Consider the following 27,346-nt stretch of genomic DNA (forward strand, 5'->3'; position numbering starts at 1 on the left):
GTGTAGGGATGGGTGGGTTGATTATATCCCCACATGGAGTGTAGGGTTAGACGGGGATGGTGTGTAGAAGTAGGCTGGGTAGGGCTTGTATACTGCATAATTTGTTACTGCACTGATTGCTGACATTGTAATGGGCCAAGGCCCAAATACATGATTACTTCTGTATTGAGATGGGCTCAAGCCCAAACCGATACTGTCACTGATACTAAAAAGGGCTTAGGCCCAGACTGAGTTTATTTTGTTTACTATCTGATTATTCTATATACTGTATGTTTGTTTACACGAGGAATTACACACTGAGTTTTGAAAACTCACCCTCTTCTATTAATCTATACAGGTAATCCCCAGTCATAGGCAGATCTGTGCGGTGGAGGACTCAGCGGTGGCCACACAACTCCTTTTTACTGTTTCGTACCTAATTATATTTATTTTTAAAGCTTTATTTGGGGTTTTTTATCTGTAATAATGGCCGCTATAGATTTTTGTTTTAAATTTGGATTTAACACTATTTTATGTTTTATATATGCTAGAGGTAGATAAAACACTAGTTTTTAAAAAGAAATGCATGTGTTTTAGCAAAATACCCATAATGACACAAACTGTTTTAAAAAGCTTCTGCAACGTATAATGTTTTGCAAACTAACGATTGAATAAAAAACACTATTTTAGGATTAACAAAAGATAACGACGAGCTCTAAACGAAAAATTTTTAAGTAAAGTTACATTTTTTTCAACACGAGTTTCGGTTTTCAAACACACTACCATGTAACATCGCCAGATTCAGCCATAATATCCAGGTCAGATTTGGGGTGTTACATCGACACCTCATTTACTATAGTTTTTGCCAAGTAAGTTCATATGGTATAGTTCTATATGCAAATGTAATGTATGTGTTTGAATTATAAATTTATGTTGTGTGAATGTATTTTGAATTGTATAAAAATTAGGATAAAAAAGGTGAAAAAAAGACTGAATTGTAAAGAAATGAACTAATGTGCTAAATGTGCTCGGTTGAATGTAAGAAAGGATATGATACAATTGGTATGCCAATAGGATTATTTTTGCATTGTACGGGATATGGTATGTGATGATACTGATGTATAAAGAATTCACTATTTATACCAAAATCCAACATTTATTGCGAATTATCGAGCTTTGTCTCTACTGAGACCACTGTTACTAATTTTCTCTATGGAGACCATTGTTACTGATTGTATCTATAGAGACCTTGGTGTGTTCTAGAGGGATGTAATGTCTTATGACATATGATGCATCCAGGCTTAGCACTTCAGTGCTCAGGTGTATATTAGAGTTATCGCTCGAGCAAACAGTTTGGTGTGTTTTGGTGGTTACCCATGTATCTGTATCTATTTTTTATAGTTCATCGGGCTAAATGATTATGGCAACAAGGTAATTGAATGAATGGTAATATGTAATGTGATAGAAATGGAAAAATAAGATTGAATGATTGAAATGATGATATATATTCTGAACTGATATGTTATATAATAATTGAATAATGTAACTGAAGAATATATATTTGATGATACTGATTGAATGGAATTTAATTTTATCTTATAGATTGAAATGCTATAAGACTTATATCTAATTATCTCACCTTATGGATGTTAAATGTGAAAATAGGAAAGTGGTATAGTTAGTTAATTCGTTTTGTTAATTGTGAATTGATGTGAGTTTACTGTTTTGACTTTTATGAACTTATTAAGCATCATAATGCTTATTCAGTTACGTTTCATGTCTTGTAGTTGTCTTGTAATTGTCTTTTGTGAAACACGTTGATCAGATCAATTCGGAGTCCACACTATCCAGCTTTTGACTCGATAGATTTTTAATCATTCTGAACTTGGTTATGTGGCATGTATACAGGAGTCGTAGTTTATATGTGTCAATTTGATTGCTCATGAATTTGAGCCTAGTGATACCTGATTTTGAATGTTTACATGTTATGTATATAAATGTGTATGATGGCCAAATTTTGAATGTGGAGTGGTTAAGGTAATGCTATGAGAATAATATAAATTTGTTCAATATGTGATGGTTAGGTGATAGCTTAATGCAATATCTTAAATGGCATCCAAATGGTATTTGTAGGTATAGTTTGGTAAGAAAACATGATGTTGTGAGATGTCAAATTATGATATTCTGGATCATAAATATGGCTTAGACTCTGAATGACTATATATCATATATATGTGTGTGTGTGTGGTTGCTGGAAATGCCTCACGCGGTGAAAGAAGCATTTGTTTAACAAGATTGACATTGTTATGCTTGAATACTTGGTGAATGTATTTAGGTCTTATTAGGTATATATGATTACTTGAATATGTAAACTATCATTGTATTTGACCTGTAAAATAATTATATGCGAACTCTGTATAAATGGTTATGAGGTGAATTATGACAATCCATAAGTTGTGTTTATATGCTAACTATGTTTATATGAGAGCTATGTTTATATGTAAGTTGTGTTTATATGCGAACTATGTCAATTTGTGGACCGTGTAAATGTGTGAGATATGTTAATGTGCGAACTGTCATTATAACGTATGTGTAAACTGATTCTGTAAGTAGTCATGCACTAACTGACTCTATGATGTATATGCAAGTTGGGTTTGTCAAGTGTGTACGAACTGATTTATTAAAGTTGTTATGTGTGAACTGACTTTGTAGGGTGTGTATGTGCGAACTCTCTGTAAAGTATTTAAGTGCGAGCTGGTTTGTAAAGTAATAGTATGTGTGTTGTAAAAATCTGTGAGTTGTATTGATGTGCGAATTATGTCAATACGCGAGCTACGTCAACATGAGTGTTATAGTAATGGTGCAAGTTGAACTGTTGTTGTATCCTATAGCTTAGGTCCGGCGACCAGATCGGGCGAGGGGTGTTACATAATGGATTGAACTTTGTAGGGTGTGTATATGCAAACTCTCTGTAAAGTATCTAAATGCGAGCTGGTTTGTAAAGTAATAGTATGTGTGTTGTAAAAATCTGTGAGTTGTATTGACGTGCGAATTATGTCAATACACGAGCTGCGTCAACATGAGTGTTGTAGTAAAAGTGCAAGTTGGACTGTTGCAGTATCCTATAGCTTAGGTCCAGCGACCGGATTAGACGATGGGTGTTACATAATGGGTCGGATCAAATTGGGTTTAAGAATGATATTAACACATTTTACACTTGCCCAAGTTGAGCCTGACCTGAAATATGAACATAAAATTTTGCCTAAACCGGTCCATATTTGTAATTGGTTAACTTAAGCCTATTTTAGGTATTTATTATTTTTTAAACAATATTTTTTTAATTTAATATTTAATAATGTTATATTCTTTTTCCATTTATTAAAATTTTATATATAGTCAACTTAACAACTTTTTAATATTTGCATTACAGTGTATATGAATATAAATTTAATTTTTATGTGTTATAAATTACATAATATATATTATATACTTAGAAAATAAGTCGAACGAGCTAAGCTCAAGCCTTGAATATTTAAGATAAACCCAACCTATATTTTAAACAAACTTTTTTTTATTGAAATCCATTTTCGAGTCTAATATTTTTATAAAAAAACGTCGTGAATTATAAATCCAAAATTTTGAAGTAAAATGATTAAGAATTCAAATCATTCGTTTCTTATGACTTAAAATGTGAAGTCATTTACGATTGATTTCAAATTACTTGGAAGGAATGTTATTTTCCCCTAAAAAGGTCAAAAACATCACCATACAAAATACAAATTTTGCAGGCCAGAAAGGGCATGCAACTGCCACAATAATACAACTCTTTTTTTCTTTTTCTTTTATTTTTTCCATTATGCTAACACCCAATATTTTATGAAACAAATAATAATTTAAAAATATTAGTAATAAAAAGATATGCCTTCACATTAGATCCAACCTTGAAAATTACAAAGGCTCCCCATTAAAAAAAAATCTACCCTAAAAGAAACTAAAAACAATACTAAAAAGTGGGAAAAAAAAAATAGAAAAAGAAAAAGAAAAACTAGAATTACACACTTGGACTGGTTTTTAATTTACCCTCATTTTTTTCATTCACTCGTACATTCTGCAACTCAGTTAAAAGATAGACCCCACTTATTCTTTTCAACAGGTTTTTTACTTTTTCTCAACTCAGCTCCTGAGTTAACTCACTACCTGACTCAGTACCAGCGAGTCGCCAAGCCGAGGTGGCGATAAGTGGCCTTGTATGCCACCCAAGCATTAAACACCCATTATTCTCCTCCACTCTATACCCATCGCCGCTGGCGAAGAGGGCCAACAACATACTAGCTTGTTTATAAGCATTGGAACCCAAATGAACAGGGCTAAACCCGGCCGTTTCCATCCGAGTTCTCCACTGAGTCAATGGCTCGTGTCGTTCAACTCGGTCCATCCCTTCACAAGCAACCACGTTACAAATCTGTCTTCCTAAGTATAACTCGGACATAGCCAGGTCTTGACTCGGTGGCGCCACCCCTGAACCTTCCAACGAGTCGAAAAGGGTAGAATAATAATGGAGAGCTTCAGTAAAACGGTCTAAGAAAACCGGACCGTTGTGATTCGCTTCTTGTTCAACAACCGTGACAATCTTGGGTTTCATCGCTTTAATAGAGGAAACAACTTTTTCGATCCCACCCGGTCGAGCTAACAAGGGATGAAGCTCGAAAACAGCGTTCACCGCTACTACTTCAATCTCGGGAGGACGAATATCGAGCATTTCGGGTTCGAGATCGGCTAAACTATTAGCCACGAATCCCCGAAACTCGAATTCGATCCCGATGCGTTCGGCCAATTGAGCTAGCTTCCACCCCACTTGTTGCAACGCATCAGTATTATCCGGTTGAGGCGGTCCAATTCCGGTCAATCGAAACGCCGGTGGTCCACCGTGTCTTAATGCAAGTGCTTGCATTAAAGCTGGCCATTGCATACCTTGTTTTAGCCCAAAATCAATAACATGAACTCTACTAGCCATTGAAAAAGCTTCCAATATGGCTTGATTGGCTGTAAAATGAGCAAATTTCAAATAAGGACAAGTTTCATAGAAGGGAATTTGTAACTTATCATTATATGATGGATCAAGTGAATCTGGTGGGAAAATTCTATAAATTCTTCGAGCTAAAGCTTCAGCAAAATAAGTAGCAACTTTTCTCATAGCACCAGTTTGTGATGAAGCAAGTAACCCAATATGTTTCACTAATGCATCAGCTAGTTTAAGATTATCTTGTTGAACAGCTTCAGCACAAGCCATTAATGTATGAACGAGTCGAACCCCAGTTTCTTGTGAGTCAATCAACACAACAGGACGAGTAGTTGTTGAAGATGATGATGAGGAGGACTCAGTTTTAGCTCGTTTCCGGGTATTTTCTAGACCCGGATCCGATTTCACCGGTGGGTAAGCGGCGACCCCTGGTATTGCTCTAAGATCGTACTCAGAATCATCGTTGAAATTGGGATCTGGGGTTGTTGTTGGACCGTTGAACTCGATCAACAAATTTTGAACCCAACCGGATAGATCTGAAGGATTAAAATGAACAGTATCACCAAGCTGTGAAATCCCATCTTCTTGAGCAGTACCCATAACTTTCTCCAGCATTTCCAATTTTTGAGCTACATCCGCCATATCTGATGACCGAACTTTGTAACCCAAAACAGCTAATAACTCGTCGTCCATGCCACCAGCATCTGGATCTTCTTCCCATAATTTCCCTTTAATGGATGAACTCTCAGCTGGTTTTGAACCACTCCCAGAAATTTCTTGATGATCTCTCTTCATTTTTTTTGCTAGAATTTGGTCATGGAAAAGAAAAAACAAGGGGGGGGTGTTAAATTGGGGTTTTTGATTTTTGTTGGAATTTAGAAAAGGGAGAGAATATGGAAGAAAGTGGAGAAAATTGGTGGGAGGTCTAATGGAGGAAACAGGAGGGGACTAGGATAGAAGAAGAGATAAGGAACAATGGAGGCCATAATAATGGGATTGTTTTTGTTTTTTTAATTTTCCTTTTTGTTATTTAATAAAAGAAAAAGAATAAAAAGTGGTCTATTATTAGTTGAATTCACACATGTTAAATGTAAAATTTAAAAAAAAAAATTGATGAAAATAAAGTAATGGGGATGAATGGATGTAAATATTAAGGTAAAAAAAAAATAGAAAATAGAGATAGTTTGATGATTAAGGAGAGTAATTTTAATATTTTAAAAATAATAACATTCGATTGAATACTTCAACAAATACCCTAAAATCAAACCTCATTTCATTTTTGAAATTGAAAATAAAATAAATCAGCTAGCCCCGCCTTATTACGCTTTATATAATATTTACTGTGGGGTCCACTTGTTTATTCTCCTCTCCCATTCTTTTCTCCATACTCCCTTCCTTTGCTCCTCTTCTTCACGCTCATATCTTTTCATAATTTCTTAAAGTGATGAAACTAAAAACACAGCACATTTATATTTTCTTTTATCTTAAACTTTAATCATTTTGATCGATAATAATCCGGAGAAGCAAAAACTGTCAAAGTATTATGGAGGTTAGATTGCATTTTACTCTCTTTGCCCAAACAATGAGTAAATTAGTCGTTGTATATTAGGTTAATGAACAATTTGATCCTTTTGATTGAAAATTTCATCTATTTTTACTGTTAAAAACTAAAATTGTTGATAGAATAATCAAACAGTAACACGTGGTGTGTCACATGTACCTCATGCTGATGTATAAAGGCTAATTTTTTAACATTAAAAACAAATATAATTTGTAATAGAAGGGCCATTTTACTCTTTAATCTAACATATATGGACTAATTTGTCTAATTTTTAGTAGAGGGAACAAAATGTAATCCAACTCCTAGTACAATGACCTTCACGATACTTTTATAAAAAAACAACAATTACTTTGCTAATAGATATTTTATCTATCGTTTTACTTTATAATTTAGATTTATATTTGATACACCAATAATATATTAGTCCATACACTATCAATACACAATACTTATATCTAACTTGTTAGATAATATATTATTATATTTGTTTGTAATGATCTTTAATTTATTAATAACATATTAGAATATAATTCAGTTATCCGATATATCAAATTAAATCAATATAATTTATTAAAAAATGTATTAATTGGACTAATAAATTTTTTTATTTTTAACATTTATTTTACTATTTATATTTAAGGTTCATAACTACTTCTCTCAATAATTTTACCTCAAAATTTTGAACTTATGTCTTTCATTAATAATGTAATATTTTTTATCATTGCAGTTGTCAGATAACAAAAATTTTAACAATGGAGGAAAGTGCAGTCCACGCTCTCTTTCATTCGAGTGATCCAACTAATTATCACTTCGTACATGCTCACATGAAAGAAATGTAGTCAATTTGAACTCCCTCCATAAAAACCAACCACGAGTGTATCCACCCTCCAATCAACGAAGCCTTTAGATTTATTAAACCCAATCATTTCAGCGCGTCATGAACACACATAACAAAGAATGTGATGAGGTTTTGTCGGTGGGTCCCATTTAAATTGAGAAAGATTAGATCAATGGAGAAGGGATTCAGATGTCAACATCGATTTTAGGACCATCCACTCATAGGGACCCACGTGAACACATCGCCGTTATTTTTAACGGCGTTTAGAATAATGGCTAAACACCGTTTAAGTTTTTTTTTCCTTTTAATTTTCTAAGAAATATATGTTGGAAGGGAAAAAGGGGCAAGGAAAGGCCACAATCATAAAATTGACACATCAAGTTTGATATTGGTCCAATTCCGACCACCCTATGATTTTGCCAAATTGCCCTAATGTCACCCTCTTGATAGCTATGCATTTTCCTTTTTATTTATTTTGAGGAATTTTATTTATTTTATGTGAAAATTTTCATATTTAATTATAGTAAAACAATGTAAGTCCCAAATTCGTAGAGGTGACAAAATGATTTTGCTTTTATGGACTTGTTTGATAAAACTTTAGAATTATATATGTTAAAATTACAATTTTTATTAAAGTCTTGGTATTATTGATTAAAGTTGAGGGTTTAAATTTTCGAGTATCTAGATTCAGATTTCACCGTGCGTAATGACGATGTATATCATGTATTGCTTAATATTAGTTATTTTGAACCTACAAAAGAATGGTAAAAGTACCATAAAGGCCCTTGTATTGGTAGCTATATTTTATTTTGTCTCTTTTACTCAAAAAAGGAACAAATCGATCTATGTATATTAGATAAAAGAGTAAACTAGTCATTGTGTTAAAAATTCCATCTATTTCTATTGTTAAAAACTAGTTTTTATACATCAGAATGAGGTACACATGACACGCTATGTGTAACTGTTTGATTATTATGTTACTCACACTGGTTTTTAATGGTAAAAATAGATGATTTTTTTAAGAGAAAGAACCAATTTGTTATTTGATTTAACGTATAAAGATTGATTTGTTCATGTTTTTTAGTAAAAGGGAATAAAATACAATTTGACTCCTAGTACCGAGTCTTCCATGGTACTTTTATCAAATCTAAATTCAACCCAAAATCATATTACTTCCTAAAATAATTATTTAGGGTTTGATTAGTGGATGCTTTACTTTTGTTTTTTCCAGTACATTGTTAGTTTCTTTCTATTGGAATGATTGGAGAAAGAATTAATGGAAAATCATTTAGGTGGTGATAATAGAAGGATATATATATATATATATATATATATATATATATATATATTGAAGGAAATTGTACAATTGGATTTGATTTTTTTTTTGGGGGTTTTTGTTTTGCTTGCTTCTACTTGGTTTTTTGTTGATAAAGGTTGAATGAGTTAATATTCTCTCATGCTTGTCCAAAACCAAATAGTAGATACAGCATGCTAAAACTAAAATGATATTAGTTATCAAATATGATTTTTATTAAGAGAATGATGAAGCATAAAGTAATTGGGTTAAATATGATTTTTATTATATGTATTTCATTAAACCATACTTTAACTTTAATTTTAATCTTCCCATAAAATTAGGTTTAGATTACAACTCTCACTTGCTAACCATCTAGGATGGTCATAAATATTTTCCCTCATTTTTTTTCAATTTGCATATATAATAACTAAAGTTTGGAATTTTTTAAATTGAATTATGCCTAATGTTATTAAACTATTAGTAAATTTACATTTATGTTATTCAACTTCAAAAAGTTATAAAATAACTATTGAATTTTTCGAAAGTTTTCATTTTTAAGTCATTGGGCTATTAAAAATTTTGCTATATGGCATTCTCTGTTCACACTGTCTGCACTAATCGAAAACTCTCTTTCTCTTTTAAAGTTCAGTTTTTTTTTCTTCATGCAATAGATTTGAACATAACGAATCTACGAACCAAATTCCTTCAATCTTCACATCGATATTATTTTTAAAAATTTTCGACCTAGCTATCAAAATATATTGTATAATAATTGCAATATTGTAATGATAATATATGTATATAATAATTCATTAAATTGTAATTAAGAATTACTTATTGGTGGATAATAAATTAATTTAATTACTTTCGTAGGTAGTAGTGACTAGTACTTAAATGAATATTTTCCCAACTCCCAAGAAATCTTTTGCACTTCGAATGTGTATTGAACACTCATATGTTGGGGATTTATTTTGAAATTATATACTACATATTTAATAAATATCATATAATATATTTTAATGTAGCTTTAATATATATTATATTTGTATTTAAAATTTTAACATATACATATTTTATTTATAACACAATATAAAATGCATACACGAGTTACAAAATCACGTCGAACCAAGCCTATTGAATATTTATTTAAAATTATATATAAAGAAAGAAAGAAAGAAATTTGCTCCAAACTTCAAAAATTCTCTATTTTATAAAATTTGAATTAAAAAGGAAAAAAGGCGCCTTGTAAAGTGGAAAATATCATCTAGGTATGGTAACTATAACACATAAATATTGTTCGTACACGAAATAAAATTTTGGAATACATGAAAACTTAATGGCCAGGAAGAGATTTTAAAATTATGAAATCTCTACTTCAAAACTTTAACATCAATTTTACATTTAAACACATATTTGACAAATTTTGTTATTACTTTTATGTGTGTACATATAGGTAGAAAATTGTTTTAGGGGATGAGAAATGGACATCAAATTTTTAGAAGGTTAAAGTGTAATTTTATAAATTTTGCAGCAACTAATAGCAAATTTATCAATTTGGGGAAGGCCACTATTTCCCCTTGGTTGATGGTGCAATTACAATCTTAGTCCCTCCTAAGTATAATAATTCAAATTAATTCCTTTTAGTTTTCCATTAAATGAAAATTTTTCATTTTGACCCTCTCAAAAGTTAAAAAAAGTTCAATTTAAATTATTTTAATACAATTTTTTTTAGCTTTGGCTCTCAAATTTCTTTTAATTCTATCTTGGTCCCCGACACATAATTTCAAACTTCACCTTAGCATTCGTCATGTGCCCTAAAAAATGGAAAATTGCAACTTTTACCCTTTAAAATGTATACAATTATAAATTAATAACGGTAATTTTACATTTTGTCCCTAAAAATTGATAAGATTTTAACCTAATCTTTTAAAAGAAATTATAAAACTATTAGTTAATACAATGGTAAAATTGTATTTTGACTCTTATCAAAATTTATAACTTAATTTCGACCCAAAACCTTTTCTATGTATAACACTAAAATATATTGAATATCCAATAACAACACCTACACAGCACATAGCAAAACTCTAATTAATTTGAAATTTGTCATTTTGCACCTCGTGTAAATAACAAGTCAATAAGATTTCTTCAAAGGAAAAAAGAAACAAGTCAATAAGATTCCTTAATTGAAAAATTAAACATCCTATTTGTAAACCATGTTGTCTCATTGCGTAAATCCCCATATATAATTTTTGCAATTTGATTAACACTATCCGTGCTTAGAGCCATTAAATTATTATTTAATCCCTAATGATTTCTTAGATTATTGCTATCTAAAGCATTCATGCCGGCAATAAACGATACAAACAAAGTACATACAAACAATTAATTAAGGACTAAATACTTAAGTTTTTTCTAAACTAAGCTTTTCTTTGATTAATTAATACTAGTTGTTCGTTAAACATTGACGTAATTGATTTCTTTTTATTATAAAGAAATCTCCATGATTGAAGTGATCACTTTAAATAATAAAGGAAGAGCCGAGTCACCCTCATCATCCAAGATTTAAAAATAATTTGGATTTTTTAAAGTGATTACATTATAAACGAAGGGAATTTGTTACAAATACAAGATCAAATCTTGGATCTAAGTCCAATTAAATTTAATTTCATGTAAGTTGGTTAAAATATGTTTCAAGTTTTTATTTTTTTTTGTATACTTGGAATTTAGTTTCTTTACTTTATGAATTTAGAAAATGTAAGCTTAATTGTTAACATTGTTAAAATTCTTTTGCTAAATTTAAGTTCAGTGTCAGTTTTTGTTATATGGCTACAAAGGTAGTTGTTTTTTAGGTCAAAAATATTACATTAGCGAATTTAACAAAATAATTTTTCTGGTGTTAACAATTGGATTAAAATTTAAAATCTGAAAAGTTGAGAGACTAGATTCTTTGAAATTAAAGTAGGAGGAGTAAATTCCAAATATACTAAAAGTTCAAAATATTTGAAGTCCAACCGACTGATCATATCGCTTAACCACAAGGCTTCTCCTATATCCCATCCCCCTGTCATCCGACGCTGCCTTTCGCCTGACGGCTCCTCGCCAAATTTCCTCCTCCCCCTCACTGGAACTAATATGCCACTCGTCAACTTCCCCACCCTCTATGAACAATGCCGCCAGAACCGCCACCATAACCACTCAACAAATCGTCGAACTGCGACTTTATCCTCTTTCTCCCATACGCTTAAAAAACCGAAAAACTAACCAAAACCCAAACTATATATAAAAAAGAAACGTAACGCTTTTTTTTAAAAAATCTCCCTAATGAAATAGAATATATGAAATAAAAGTCAAAATTTTCAATGATATTAATTATATAAACTAAATTGTTTTGCCCAATTCCACTCAGTTTGTACTTTTATCCGATTAGAAATTAATGTCAATTTACTAAAAAATTAAAGCATACCCCATCTTGACCTAACTCGATATTTCACAATTTTTATTTTTCTCAAACATTTTTATGAAAATAAAATAATAATTTCCAATGTTTTATTATTTTTAATAATACTATTACTATTTTTATACAATGATGTATTAGGGGTACTTGTATTCATAGAAACTTTCATTTTCGTGTTTATCCTGATTGTTGGTTCAATTTATGCATGGTGAAAAGGAGCATTAGAATGATCTTAATTCCTGAATATTCAGATGATAAACAGAAAGAAAAAGTAAAAATAATAATAACTTGAGTATGAATTCCATCGAATTTCCCTTGAACGAACAACCCAAAATTCATTTATTTCAGCTACATTAAATGATCTCTCAAATTGATCAAGACTCCAATTTATAGACGCTTCTTTATAGTACTAGTTATTACTTTATTGAATTTGCTTCATTAGTAGTCTCACGATTCAACTTTGATCGATATGGGCTAGTACTAGACCTGTCCATGGGTCAAGTCGGGTGGTCCGCCCGAAAAGTGTGACAGTTTGGGTAAAAATATAGGTTCGAAAAATGGGCTTGGACAAAAAAATCGGCCGGTTTAGAAAACATGTTGGGCCTCGGGTAAGGCTTTCTTGGCCCGAGCCTGGGCTGACCCAGCCCGAATATGACAACAAAAAAAAACCTGCTTTTTTTTACTTTTTTTTTAATTTTCTTGTTTTTTTCCCCACTATTTTGCTACTATTTCACAATTATGTTACTACTATTTTGTTGTTATTATTTGGATATTGTATAACTCTTTTTTTATTGTTACTTTTGTTACTAATTTTCACATTTGCTTGTTAAGTTGCATTTATCTTGGTGTTATTTAAGTATACATATATTTTTAATTTATTTTCAATTTGTTGGGAAACATTTATTTTAATGTTTTTAGTATTTTTGAAAGATAATATTAAAAAATTAATAGGGGCTAGCCGGGTCAGGCTCGGGTTTTAGTATTTTTATACGGGTCGGGCTTGGGTAAAATTTTAGGCCTATTTTTCGGGCTGAGCCAACCAAAATAGGCCTAAATTTTTTGTTGGGCCCAACCCATGGGCACCTCTAGCTGGTACCAAGATCGAGTCCTAAACAAACAAACCTAATTTTAACAATTGGAACAGTAACAATGAAAATGGCGCCCACTTTAGTGAGATTATATTTAAATAAAAGGATAAAGACATAACATTTTTGGCCCTTCAACTTTTTCTTAAAAAAAAAGTCATTTTAGCCATCCATTTAATTTTTTGCCTCTTTTAGCTCTTGAATTAGCATTTTTTGTCATCCCAAAATGGATGGAAAAGTTAACATTTATTAACTTTGCTGACGTGACTTATATGTTAATTGCCACATGGATGATATATCAACATTTAATTAAAATTTTAAATTTTAAAAAATATTCTTTATGTTTTAAAATAATTTTAATAAATTTTTTTATTTTTTAAAAATAAATTTAATAATTTTTTTATTTTTTTAAAAATAATTTTTATATTTTTTTAAAATTTAAAAATTCAAAAAAAAAATAATTAAATGTTGATGTGTCATCCACATGACAATTCATGTGCATGTCACGTCAAAAAAGTTAAATAATGTTAACTTTTCCTTCTATTTTGGCGTGATTTTAGTAAAAAAACGCAAGTTTAAGGGTTAAAAAAGATGAAAAAATAAATGGAGGGCTAAATAAATAATTATACCAAGGATAATCATGCTTCAACACACTCGAATCCACATGCTCTTATGCTAGCAATAATGTTGATGCTTTTTAAAAAAAAGCAATAATGCTGATGCCAATCAAGTTAAGACTTAATCGACTTACTATTGACTATTTTTAAGTATAATTGTGCTAAAGCAAAAAGTAACATAAATTTTATTATCATATGTTTTAAACAAATAATATATATAAGGGTATTTTGATAATTATCTTGAGGCGGGACGGGTTTTTCATAAACCTAATCTCAACTTAGCTAATTGAAGAATAAAACTTAACTCAACTCGAATCTTGATTTAAAAAAAAAAAAACCAATATTAACCATATTTGGTTGGATTGAAACCTATTAAGTCTATTTTTTTTTGTCATCTCTCATTATGATAGACTCGAAAATGATAAAAGAAAGGTAAAAAAAACAAAAATCAAAATCAAAATCAAAACAAAAAAGAAAAAGAAAGAAAAGAGACAAGCATCGGCTTCTTCGATAGCAAGATCTCTTTACATGCATTGATGCATTACCTTTCTTGGTTTCCATAGTTCTACTTAGCTACTAAGCAAAACAAAGTAAAAAGAAAAGAAAAGAGGGGCAAAAAAAAAAGCAAAACAAATATCATTTCATCTATAAATTAGCTTTTTATTTTTGCTAAATCTATTATTGTACAACTTCATATCATCATTTGCTACCATGGTTTACAATCCCAAAAAAATGTTATCCATTTCAAGGTAATAAAAAAATTGTGATAATAAAGTAAAATGAAAAAGATATGGAATAAATAAATTTAAGTATCTTTATAAGATACATAATGAAATAATTATCCTTCCTATTACTTTCATATTATATTTTACTTAACATATTTATCTCTGATAATCCTAATATATTTAAAATTATCTTATCTAATGAAAAAAATTGAGGAAATTGAATCACTTAGGAATTTTAATTATCTGGGTTAAGAGGATGCGAAGTTGGTGTCAAATCAAAGAGCCCATTTTTTCTAAAACGCTCACATTGCCTCAATATAGTGGAAGTTGAAGTAGTAGCATTTGCTTTACACTTTAAAAAAAATTAAAATCGAAAGAATTACAAAAGGTATACATCTTTTTCGTTTTAATTATTATAATTACAATACACGTCTAAATATATTTCCCAACAAGTAAATTTTGAATGAATTCTGTCGAAACCGTTTTTTTGAAAACAAAAATTTAAGTTGTCGACTTTAAAAAATAAAACTGGAGTCGCCACCGATCCTTTATTAAGGTGTGACCGCCCACCTCAAAAATCATTTTGGTCTGCGAATTTCAAAACAGTTCGGAGTCGATTCACATGACGAGGAAGGGTTAGCACCCTCGTAACGCCCAAAAATCGGTACAAAATTGACTATTTAATGTCTTTGTGTCGAAAGTTAAAAAAAGATTTTAAAATAAGCTTGAATGATGAAATTGGAAAAAAGATAATCAATTGTTCAAGTCATGTAAAGAAATCGAGTCCCAACACGTTAGGGTACAATTCCTCATAATCCCCAAACTTGAATATCACTTTTATTTTATACGAAAATCTTTATTTCGAGAAAGTAACATGCCACACCCAATACGTTAGGGCACAACAAGTTAAGTTCCCAAAATGATTTTATGCATTTTGAATAAAATATTCTCGGTCATTTAGGATTGACAAAGAAAATCGAACCCAATACGTTAGGGCTCAATTCCCTCAAAATCCCAAACTTCCAAAAATGCTTTCATTCAAAAACCTTTAAATCAAAAAACTTTGATGAATGGTTAAAACCAAAATATATTTCCAAAAGGGTATGTTAAAGTTGATGTATAATATGAAGCAAAAACTTTAATTTAGAACGTATATGTATTTTCAAAATATAAGCATGAGACATAAATAAATTTTGAAAACATGTATAAGCATATGTTAAAACAGTATATATATATGTACAATGATAATATAAATAATAGAGTATATAAAATGTTTTAAAAGAACTCAAAAAGGTACCACAAAAAAAGAAAATATATATATATATATTTTAAAATGTGTATTATATATAAAAATATGTGTTTAATACATAAAAAATGCATATATATATATATATATTGTAAAAAAACATGCGTATTTAAAACACGTATGTGTACATAACTTTAAAAAAGAAATGTATAAGTATATATGTATATGTATGTATATGTATATATATAATGTGTATTTTGACAAAATTGTGAATATAAACACAAATGTGTACACAAAAATCACGAAAATAAAATTTAAAATATGAATATAAAAAAGTACGATACAAGAATAAATTATAGGTGTATATATACGTATATATAAAAATATGAAAATAGAATAAAATAAAAAAAGTATATATATAATATATATGTATTTAAAGCGTGTAAATTGCATATATGCGAATATGAGTATAATAATAATAAATAATAATGTACAACAATAGAAACAATGATAATAATAATAGTAACAATAAAACAATATAATATAATATAGCATAATTATGCAAAAAAAACACAAAATAGATCAAATTGAAAAAAACGAATTTTGAATAAATTTAAAAGAAAAGGGCCACTTGAACACGCCAGATTACAACGGAGGACCAAAAGGGCAATTTACCCAAACCTCCAAAACGCGCGCAAAAGGGATCAAATTGAAACAGAACTAAATATGCGCCCAATTTTAAAACCAACAAAAGAATTTAATTGGCATGCGCAAAGAAAAGAGAGGGACTAAATCATAAATTCCCCACCGACGTCAGAGGCTGCAGATCCTCCCTCTGGTCGGGTCACCGCATGGTCAGCCTGGAAAAACGACGCTTTTGAAATTGTTATTTAAAACAATTTTTCTTTCTAAAATCATTTTAAAAGAATGAAAGAAAAAAACAAAAAAACCCTTTTTGCTCGCTAGGTTTCACCCTAGCGTCCTCGCCGCTCACCGCGCCACGGCCTCCGTCGACGGAGAAGACGCCGCCCGTCGACTCCGGTGACTGTAAGTTTCTTTCTCTCTCTTTTACTTTAAATGAACAATAAAATAAAAAAACTAAAAAAAAGAAACTCAAAACTGAAAAATGGAAAAAACCTTTTGTATTCGCTCTATTTCTGTTCCTGTTACACTGAAATTTTTCCCCCCCAATCATCGATATTTCACGGCTTTAAATAGCCGAAATGAAAAGAAAAAAAAATAGAAAAAATCAAAGACGAATCTATTCGGTTGTTTTGTTCCTATTTTGTTGCCCGATTTTGCTTTGTTCTAGTTTGTTGTTGCAGGTGAGGAGCGCAAGGCGCGGAGAGGAGCGGCGCACGTGGGGGAGGCTTGCTCCGATCCTTGCGGCGGCTGGAAATTTTTCTGCTTAGGGTTTCTATTTTTTTGTTTGTTTTGGGCTTGTTGGGCTGTCATTATTTTGGGCTGTAATTAGGTTTAGGCCCGGGCATTATTGGGTTTGTACAGCTGCCCCTCTTTGCTCATTGTCGTGTAACGGGAATAGAGCAAAGACTAAAAGCCCAATTGTGCCCGGTCTTACTAAGCTTCGACTTCTTCAATGCTTCTATTTTTTAGGTAGCCTCGTTCCATCCTACTGCATCTTCAGAGGTATAGGAACTAGTGCTTCGAACCACTCCACTGCAACGTCAGGGAGATAAGATTCGTACTTTGTGGCTTCTCAAAAGAAAAATTTGCTATCTTTAGTCTGCTCCACTACAACTTCAGGGAGATGAGACCTATAGCTTCAACTAGTTCTGCTACAATTTAAGGGTAAATCTTGACGCAATCTGCTCTACTGCAACTTTAGAGAGATGAGATCTGCGATTTTAATCCACTCCATCGCAACTTCAAGGAGATATGATTGGTTACTTTTGTCTGCTCCACTGCAACTTCAGGGAGATAAGACTTGTATCTTTGATCTACTTCACCACCAGTATGGGAAGACAAGATCTGCTTTCTTCGATCTACTTCACGCCAATACATGAAGACAAGATCTGCTTTTTCAATCGATTCCACTGCCGACCGGGGAGGTAGAATTACTGGCTTCAATATACTCCACTGCAACTTCAAGGAGGTAAAATCCGCCATCTTCGATCTGTTCCACTACTGCTTAGGGAGGCAAAATCTGTAATCTTCAATCTATTTCACAGCCGGTATGGGAAGATAAAATATGTATATTCGATCCACTTCGCTACCAATATAGGAAGACAGGATCTGCTGCTTTTCAACCTGCTCCGCTGTTGCTCAGGGAGATATGGCTTTATGATTTCGTCGATCTATTCTCTAGGGAACATGACCTGTATAATTCTCTTATGAACCTAATTATGCCTAGTGATTAGGATGTCATGATCAGAATGAATCAAATGCCCCTAACTAGACATGTATGAATGACATTTGAATGAATGCAAAATGTCATGAAAATGATATTTTAACGATCGAGTTATCATTACTCCAAGTTTATTAAGGTCTTATCGCTTATGTGCTGTAGCGCTCTTTATCCTAGGCTGAAGAACCCAATAAGCATTTGACCAAATTGCCCCCCACTGTAAACCTCCAAGTTTGATCCACTGAGATGCAAAAAATTGTACCATTTTTTCCGTTGTAACCCAAGAGTAAAAGATTTGGCCTTTTCTCAATCCTCTGTTATCACAATACAGGATGTGAAACTTTTTGGTCTCTTACACCATTCCCAGGGTGTTGTACCAAATGCTCATGCACAAATGAAGAAATCTTCTCCAAAAACAACTTCCTCTTATTATTCGGTGATCATTGCTTTCTTGTTCATTGAAGCTTTGTCACCAACACGATATCTTGCCATTTGTTGGACAAGAAAATTCAAAGGGATAATCTTAATTTAGACTCTTCTTTATCAGATTTCCAACCTAGTGCGTTCTAAACAATAGTCCTATTTAAGGTTCCTATATTATTCAGAATTTTCTAGAGCAATAAGCAAAACTTCCCTTGTGAAAGTTTTATTAGTCCATTAATCATTATTCTAATGCAACATGCTTGCAAAAAAGATTATGGATAAGAATAGAATTGGTTCTGAGCATAGCTTGAAATGAATAAGTTGTCAAAGATAATAAAGATAAATGACAAAGAAATGGATTTAGAAATGTGTATCTTGAAATGAATGAAGTGTTCCAAGAATAACAAAATGGTATAAGGATTAGGTGCCCCGGATATCGTAACTTGAACTTTTCTGCATAAACTTGTCAAGACCTTTCGGATTTGGCATGTGTTTAGGAGATCTACCATACTTTATCGATGCCCCAAGATGTCGATACCCTTTCCTGCTGATTCTGGTATAGCAAGACCACTACATATCCCATTCGATCAAGATTTGAGCCGCTCGATTACTTCATGCCCCATTCGATCAATATTTGAGCCGCCTTTTCGGGTTTTCAACTCAAATCCCTTTGGTCTAAGGCGCCTTTATGAAGTTTTCACCTTAGCCTCTCCATTTTTTTTTACTCAAGGCTCCTTTGTAGGGTTTCACCCTGGTCTTTTTTTTTTTTGACTCAAAGAGCCCCTTTGTAGGGTTTCACCTTGGCCTTTTTTTTTTTGACTCAAAGCGCCCTTTGTAGGCTTTCACCTTGGTCCCACCTTTTAGGAAAAGTACTTCCGAACGAAATTTGAGTTTACAGAGCTTGGAAAATCTTTACCATCCATCTTACTCCGGATCAAAATTTTCCCTAGAAAAGTCTTTCTTTATGACATATGGACCATCTTAATTTGGCATCCGTCTTCCTCTAAAATCCTTTTGTATAGGAAGGATTTGCTCCCCCTTGTGAAATTTTCTAAGACTAGCCTTTGGATTTTCCTCTTATGATAAAAATGCAGAGAAATGACAATTCGACTTCAATGAGCAAAGCTATGATAAACCAAAGTGAAAGACATTGCCCCAGTAAATGTAATGGCCTAAATTCAAGGTTATCGGAACAGTGGTTTCGGGACCACAAATCCGATGAGGAAAAATTTATTTTTCTTATATTTTTATGGTCTATGATTTCACGGAATGATTTTGTGAAAATTTCATTCAAAAATTTCGACGTTTGGGCACTCAATTTAGTCAAAAGGACTAAATTGTAAAAAGTGCAAAAGTTGAGTTCTACATGTTAGAGGTGTCCAATTGTTATGAAACTTTAAATTGGAGGTCCTTATATGGTAATTAGACCATTGGTAACTTGGTAGACAAAAATGGACATGAGATAAATGAAATAGAAAATTTTTAAGTTAGGGGCAATTTGGTAATCTAGTAATAAAAAGAATTAAAAGGGAAAAAGATGACAAAAATCATCATCTTCTTCATGGTGAACGAAATCAGCAAGGGGGAAGCCATAGTTAGGGTTTTCAAGCTTCCAAGCTCGATAGTAAGTGATCCCAAGCCCCGTTTTTAATGTTCTTTACGTTTTTGAGATCCCGGTAGCTTAATTTAGCTTATTCTAGCAATAATTTAACCTAGGGTTTATATTTGGAAAAATACCCATAGGTGAAAAGTGTTTATTTTGATGTTTTATGATATAATATGAAGCTAGAAATTATGTTAAACAACTTTTGTTAGCTGATTTTAAGCAAAAACGAGTAAAACGACATAATCGGTAAAAATACCTAATGTTCATAAGTACATGTTAGAGTGGGAATTTGATGTTGGCATAGAAGAGAAAAATGTTCATCATGTCATAAAACATAAGAATAAGGGATGAATTTTAATTTCCGAGCCTTGGGTCAAAAATGTAATTATGTAAAAGTTTAGGGGCAAAATTGTAATTTTTGAAAAAGTTAGAGTCAAGGGCTGTTTTGTTGAATGTGAGTATTAAATAAGTTAAATTTGCTATTTTAGATCAAGAAGAACGAAACTCGAGGTTAGACAAAGGGAAGAATAAAGTTGAAGACTAAGTTGTTGAATTGGACTATATTTGATACCGAGGTAAATTTACAGTAAATAAATGCAATATTTCAATATTTATTATCAATGCTGTTATTTTCCAGCAACTATGAATTTATTTTATAAATTTAATTGATGATGATCTAAGCATGAAATGATAGAGAATTAAAATTAAAAAGTCCCGTTGATACATAAGGATGGTACTGGATACGAATGTCATGACATTTGGGTAAAGAGGTCCTATGTAAGACCATGTCTGGGACATGGCATTGGCACCGAGATGAGAGGTCCCATGTAAGACCATGTCTGGGACATGGCATTGGCACCGGGATGAGAAGTCCCATGTAAGACCATGTCTGGGACATGGCGTTGGCACCGAGATGAGAGGTCCCCCGTAAGGCCATGTCTGGGACATGGCATGGGCACCGATATGAGAACATCCCATGTAAGACCATGTCTGGGACATGGCTTTGGCGTGTTATTATCAGAAGAGACCCGAGTATCCTTATTATTCCAATGTAGCTCAACGGGCTTGTAAACGAATCATGTTCATGAAAGTTCAGTTTAAAGCATAAATGGCAAGCTCGTAAGTTATAAGAGTTAAGAACTTATTATACTATCAATTGGTGTTCAACGATGCAGCAAGAGTTGAGTAAGTTATGTACACAAGTATTCTAAGTAAACAAGCAAGAGAACTAGTATGAGATTAACTAAAGAGTAAACTAGAGATATAGACATTTGAGTTTAATTATTTAAGTTAAATATTGTTATTTATTTGCTAGTAAACTTACTAAGCTTTATGCTTACTTCTTTTATTTCTCTTTCTCTTATAGTATTGCAAAGCTACTTCAAGGATCCTAAAGAAGTCGGAGATCGTCCACACTATCAACCACAATCGCTCGGTATTTTATATCGAAACACGTTTGAGTTATGGCATGTATAGGGATTTAGTTATTTTGTATGTTTGTGATTATGATTTTGCTAAAGAATGGTGTGTAAGTATTTGATGATGTATGGTTATTAAAATGGTTAAGTATGAAGGTATTTGTTGTTATAAGAGTCTAGGTGATAAATTATGTATGGAAATCATGAAAGGATGAAATTTTGCAAAGAAACAAAATTCAGGCAGCAACAGTGACATGACTTTGAAAAATCACCCAAGATAGTATAAAATGAATTATAGGGTAAATGATATATGGAATTAAATCTTGTTGAGTCTATTTTCATGGAAAAATAACAGTGTAGCAAAAGGAATTTTATATTTTAAGATATGTGAATTTTCGTGAGACAGGGTCAGAACAGTTTTTGGTGTCCCCTGTTTTGAGTTTAGAAAATCATTAAAAATTGTACAAAAATGTTTATGAGTTATAGTTTATATGTATAGATTTCTCATTGAGTCTATTTTCTGTAGAAACAAGTAAGAACTTCATATGAAAATCCTACAGTGAGAAAACTTATTTTTAGTGACTAGAGGTCAGGGCAGTCAGGTGGTGAAACAGGGGAGACTTTAACTAATAAACTGTACTAATTGGCTAAACCAAAAATTCTAAAAATTTTATGGTGAGTAGATATATGAGTCTAGTTTCAGGGAAAATTTACAGAATTAAATTTCGAGTTCTTTAGCTCGAGTTATAATTAATTTAGTAACTGCTGCGCGATTAGACAGATTTGCTGTAAATAGTGAAATGAATTTTCAAACCTAGTTTGTACGCTCCGAATTGGTAAGATAAGCTAAGTAATGCCTCGTGCTCGATACCGGCAACGGTCTCGGGTAAGGGGTGTTACAGTAAAAGAATTTCACTGAGCATATCCGGGTATGACCACGTGAAGACATCATTGAATTCCTAGGGTAACTCATAAGGTCTTGCTTTGTTTCTTCAGTCATACATGTTCCCTCAAGGTCATAGTCTTCATTGTCTCTTCATGAGGTAAAATTTTCTTCCTGCTCTACCATCCTTAATAAGTCCAGAAATGAGCTACGATCCATGTCATCTTCAAAGTTGTGAGATTCCTCTAAACACATGTCTCACTCAAAAGGAGATTCTAAATCTGTAGCAGTGTCATTCATGTCATTGATATTTGGGGACCCATAGTGGGTACCAAAAAATATAAAAAAGAATGTATGAATAATATGAATGAACGAATGAATAATTTGGCAGGAGAAATCCAACAGAATGAAGAAAACGTAAAGACTGAAAGAACATTTGCTCAAAGATGATTGCAATAATAATGTTCAGACATGAGCCTATTTCACAAAGGAGTTCTTATTGCTTCTAGGCTAAAAGCAACAAATGTGTTCTGAACATTACTCTAACAGACTCTAAATAATATAGGGGTTTCCTCTGCAGTCTCATTATTTTTAACACCTCCCAGGCGAATATCTGACCAGAAAGCATTGCATTCTCTCCATTATCAATCATGATTGGGTAATGGATTTTCTGCACTTGATGAGTCACCAAACTTGACAACACCCATGTCGATGAGTCTTTCAACTTGCTTCTTGAAGGCAGTGCAATTCTCAATCGAGTGTCCCATAATTCCCGCATGGTACTCACATTGCGCGTTCGCATCATACCATTTGGGATACAGAGGTTGTAGAGGCTTTACAGGAAAAGGGGAAACAACATGGGCATCAAACAGATTTTGATACAGTTTCCTATATGGTACTGGAATTGGCGTGAATCGGGGCCCCTCTGTATTTTATCTTGTACCAGCTTCCTGTCTCGATGAACCTTGCTGGTTAGCAGCCACCTTTCTTGGCTGACTTACAGTAACTGATTTAGAGTAACCCATGTTGTTCACCTCATCTTCTCTTCTCCTTGAGACTGACCTCTTGTTACTCTCTCCTGCATCGATCTTTCCATTTCTTATGGCATTTTCGATCATCTCGCCGTTCATGATTATGTCGGGAAAGCTTTTTGTGGCACTCCCCAACATATGTGTAACGAATGGTGCCTTCAGTGTGTTAATGAACAGCATGGTTATTTCTTTTTCCAAGAGCGGCGGCTGAACTTGGACCGCGACCTCCCTCCATCTCTGCGCGTATTGCCTAAAGCTTTCGCTCGGCTTCTTCTCCATATTCTGAAAGGTGATTCTATCAGGAGCCATGTCTGTTATATGACTATATTGTTTCATGAATGCTTGCGCCAAGTCTCTCCATAAACCAATCGTGGCACGGCTCAACTGATTGTACCACTTGGATGCTGCCCCTGCAAGGCTGTCTTGGAAGCAATGTATTAATAGCTGGTCATTATTAACGTATCCAGCCATTCGCCTGCAGAACATGGTGATGTGAGCTTCTGGGCAGCCTGTCCCATCGTACTTTTCAAATTCAGGCATCTTAAACTTATGAGGAAGTACTAAATCTGGTACTAAACTCAGCTCTTTTGCGTCAATGCCTCGATAACTCTCAGTGACCTCCATCGCCTTGAACTTCTCCTCGAGCCACCTACACCTTTCCTCTAACTGTTTCGGTAGCTCCTCCTTTATTCTTTCTTTTTCAGCCACTTCATCGAACTCGGGAATGGCAGAGTTAACAGGGTAGTTTTCGGGGTTAGAGCCCAATCTAGCTTGAAAGTTCGAAGCACTGGCCTGGGACTGCTGAGGCCTGATTGTGACAGTGGGTTTGTGCGGATATTCAGCTTGAGTTCGCATATGTGGAGGGGTGAAACCTGGAGTGTAAAGAATTTTATCATCATTTCCCTCATCGACATTTGCCATGAGACCCTTTCCTTTATCACTTCCCTTAGTTATCAGTTGGGTTAACTTTGCCACTATATCTTCTTGGGATTCTCGCATCTTCTCAGACATCTCTTGTTTCATCTTGTCTAACCGCTCCTGCATTTGTAGCTGAAGCCGGTCTTGCATCTCATTCTGGTACTGTTCGAGCTTTTCTAATCTCTGATCCATATCTTTTGTCTTTGCTCGAGTGCCGTATCGGTGTTGGGTTGGTTGGTTGGATTCCAGGTTAACTGAGCAATGATTTTAGTTAATTAGGATCTTTGAATAATCTTTGATGCATATGATGTAATGAAATGCGAATGCATGAAATGAATGCATAAAGAGACGTTGATTCTGATTCAATTCCATTTAGAAAACCTTACTAGAGGACAAATTTCTTTACATAAAGCGGATATATATACGGCTTTGCCCTCATACTCGAAGCAAAGACATCTTCTCCTTTTTCATCCGGATGTTAAGATAAACCTCGCGAACTTCCAATGGATGTCACTGCTAGCTCCTTCTGCTTGATTCTGGTCGCAATCCGTTGTCTGCCTATGCTCGTAATGCTCATTAGCTTCTTTAAGAAATTTGGAATGTTGAAAGCTCTTAGACAAATCATCTTGAATCCTCGGGCCCCAAAGTAAAGTCACGAATTCTTCCATCGCCCTTCTTGTATTTCTTGGAATATATTCAGGCTGCCGTACTATTTTCTATTTTATCAAGAAAATCGTTTTCTTATGATAGGCTTTCTAAATTAGTAATCAAAATTGAATCAACATCTCTTTTCCACAATGCAAATGCAATGCAATCATAACCAAAACAAAACAAAACGGGTTAGTATCGGGTATAAACATTAAATCCAATACAATCAAGAAATAATAAAAACTCCTAGTCAGGTATCTACTAAGGTTTAGAGTAATTCTACCTAGGGTAAGTTCCTAAGGTTCACTATATGCGGTTTGGCTACTAAGGTAAAGGTACCCGAACCAGCAGATTCCTCGATCTTCACCCATTATATGCTCATATGAATCGAGTTCAGTTCAGGGGAATACATTTCCCTATGGCTGCACGGAGATGAAAATCTCACGAAGACATAGGTACGGATGTATCCCGGAAGCGGTCCACTACCCTGCACGGAGGTGAAAACCTCACAAAGGACTAGTTTCTCGCTCCCACTTAAAGGGTAAAATGCAAAATGCAAATGCAAAACTACCAACATACCAAGATGAAAAAAAAACAATAAATGCGAAGGGAACTCATGAATTTTTTAAAACTTTTGATTTTCGACACAAAGGCAAATATAATCAGTTTATGGCTCGACTCTCAAATGTCCCCAGCAGAGTCGCCAAGCTGTCGAAACCGTTTTTTTGAAAACAAAAATTTAAGTTGTCGACTTTAAAAAATAAAACTGGAGTCGCCACCGATCCTTTATTAAGGTGTGACCGGCCCACCTCAAAAATCATTTTGGTCTGCGAATTTCGAAAACAGGTTCGTGAGTCAGTTACGCACGAGGAAGGGTTAGCACCCTCGTAACGCCCAAAAATCGGTACCAAATTGACTATTTAATGTCTTTGTGTCGAAAGTTAAAAAAAGATTTTAAAATAAGCTTGAATGATGAAATTGGCAAAAGGATAATCAATTGTTCAAGTCATGTAAAGAAATCGAGTCCCAACACGTTAGGGTACAATTCCTCATAATCCCCAAACTTGAATATCACTTTTATTTTATACGAAAATCTTTATTTCGAGAAAGTAACATGCCACACCCAATACGTTAGGGCACAACAAGTTAAGTTCCCAAAAATGATTTTTATGCATTTTGAATAAAAATATTCTCGGTCATTTAGGATTGACAAAGAAAATCAGAACCCAATACGTTAGGGCTCAATTCCCCTCAAAAATCCCAAACTTCCAAAAATGCTTTCATTCAAAAACCTTTAAATCAAAAAAACTTTGATGAATGGTTAAAACCAAAATATATTTCCAAAAGGGTATGTTAAAGTTGATGTATAATATGAAGCAAAAACTTTAATTTAGAACGTGTATATGTATTTTCAAAATATAAGCATGAGACATAAATAAATTTTGAAAACATGTATAAGCATATGTTAAAACAGTATATATATATGTACAATGATAATATAAATAATAGAGTATATAAAATGTTTTAAAAGAACTCAAAAAGGTACCACAAAAAAAAGAAAAATATATATATTTTAAAAATGTGTATTATATATAAAAATATGTGTTTAATACATAAAAAAATGCATATATATATATATATATTGTAAAAAAACATGTATTTAAAACACGTATGTGTACATAACTTTAAAAAAAGAAATGTATAAGTATATATGTATATGTATGTATATGTATATATATAATGTGTATTTTGACAAAATTGTGAATATAAACACAAATGTGTACACAAAAATCACGAAAATAAAATTTAAAATATGAATATAAAAAAGTACGATACAGTAATAAATTATAGGTGTATATATACGTATATATAAAAAATATGAAAATAGAATAAAATAAAAAAGTATATATATAATATATATGTATTTAAAGCGTGTAAATTGCATATATGCGAATATGAGTATAATAATAAAAATAATAATGTACAACAATAGAAACAATGATAATAATAATAGTAACAATAAAACAATATAATATAATATAGCATAATTATGCAAAAAAAAAACACAAAATAGATCAAATTGAAAAAAAAACGAATTTTGAATAAATTTAAAAGAAAAGGGCCACTTGAACACGCGCATTACAACGGAGGACCAAAAGGGCAATTTACCCAAACCTCCAAAACGCGGCGCAAAAGGGGATCAAATTGAAACAGGAACTAAATATGCGG

At 32.6% G+C, this 27,346-nt stretch overlaps 1 protein-coding gene across 1 annotated transcript; it reads right to left on the reverse strand.

Annotated features, from left to right (window-relative positions):
- Positions 1 to 3,881: 3,881 nt before the first annotated feature.
- LOC105789285 (DELLA protein GAI) lies at positions 3,882 to 5,986 on the reverse strand. The gene has a single exon (XM_012616615.2). The coding sequence runs from the start codon at positions 5,792 to 5,794 to the stop codon at positions 4,148 to 4,150; it is 1,647 nt and encodes a 548-aa protein (XP_012472069.2). The 5' UTR covers positions 5,795 to 5,986; the 3' UTR covers positions 3,882 to 4,147.
- Between the last annotated feature and the right edge of the window lie 21,360 nt (positions 5,987 to 27,346).

This window comes from Gossypium raimondii, chromosome 7 (genome assembly GCF_025698545.1).
Source record: "Gossypium raimondii isolate GPD5lz chromosome 7, ASM2569854v1, whole genome shotgun sequence".
Taxonomy (NCBI): Eukaryota; Viridiplantae; Streptophyta; class Magnoliopsida; order Malvales; family Malvaceae; genus Gossypium; species Gossypium raimondii.

Excerpts from the sequence above, each read along its gene's own strand:
- LOC105789285 (XM_012616615.2), bottom strand. The coding sequence starts at position 5,794 with ATGAAGAGAGATCATCAAGAAATTTCTGGGAGTGGTTCAAAACCAGCT.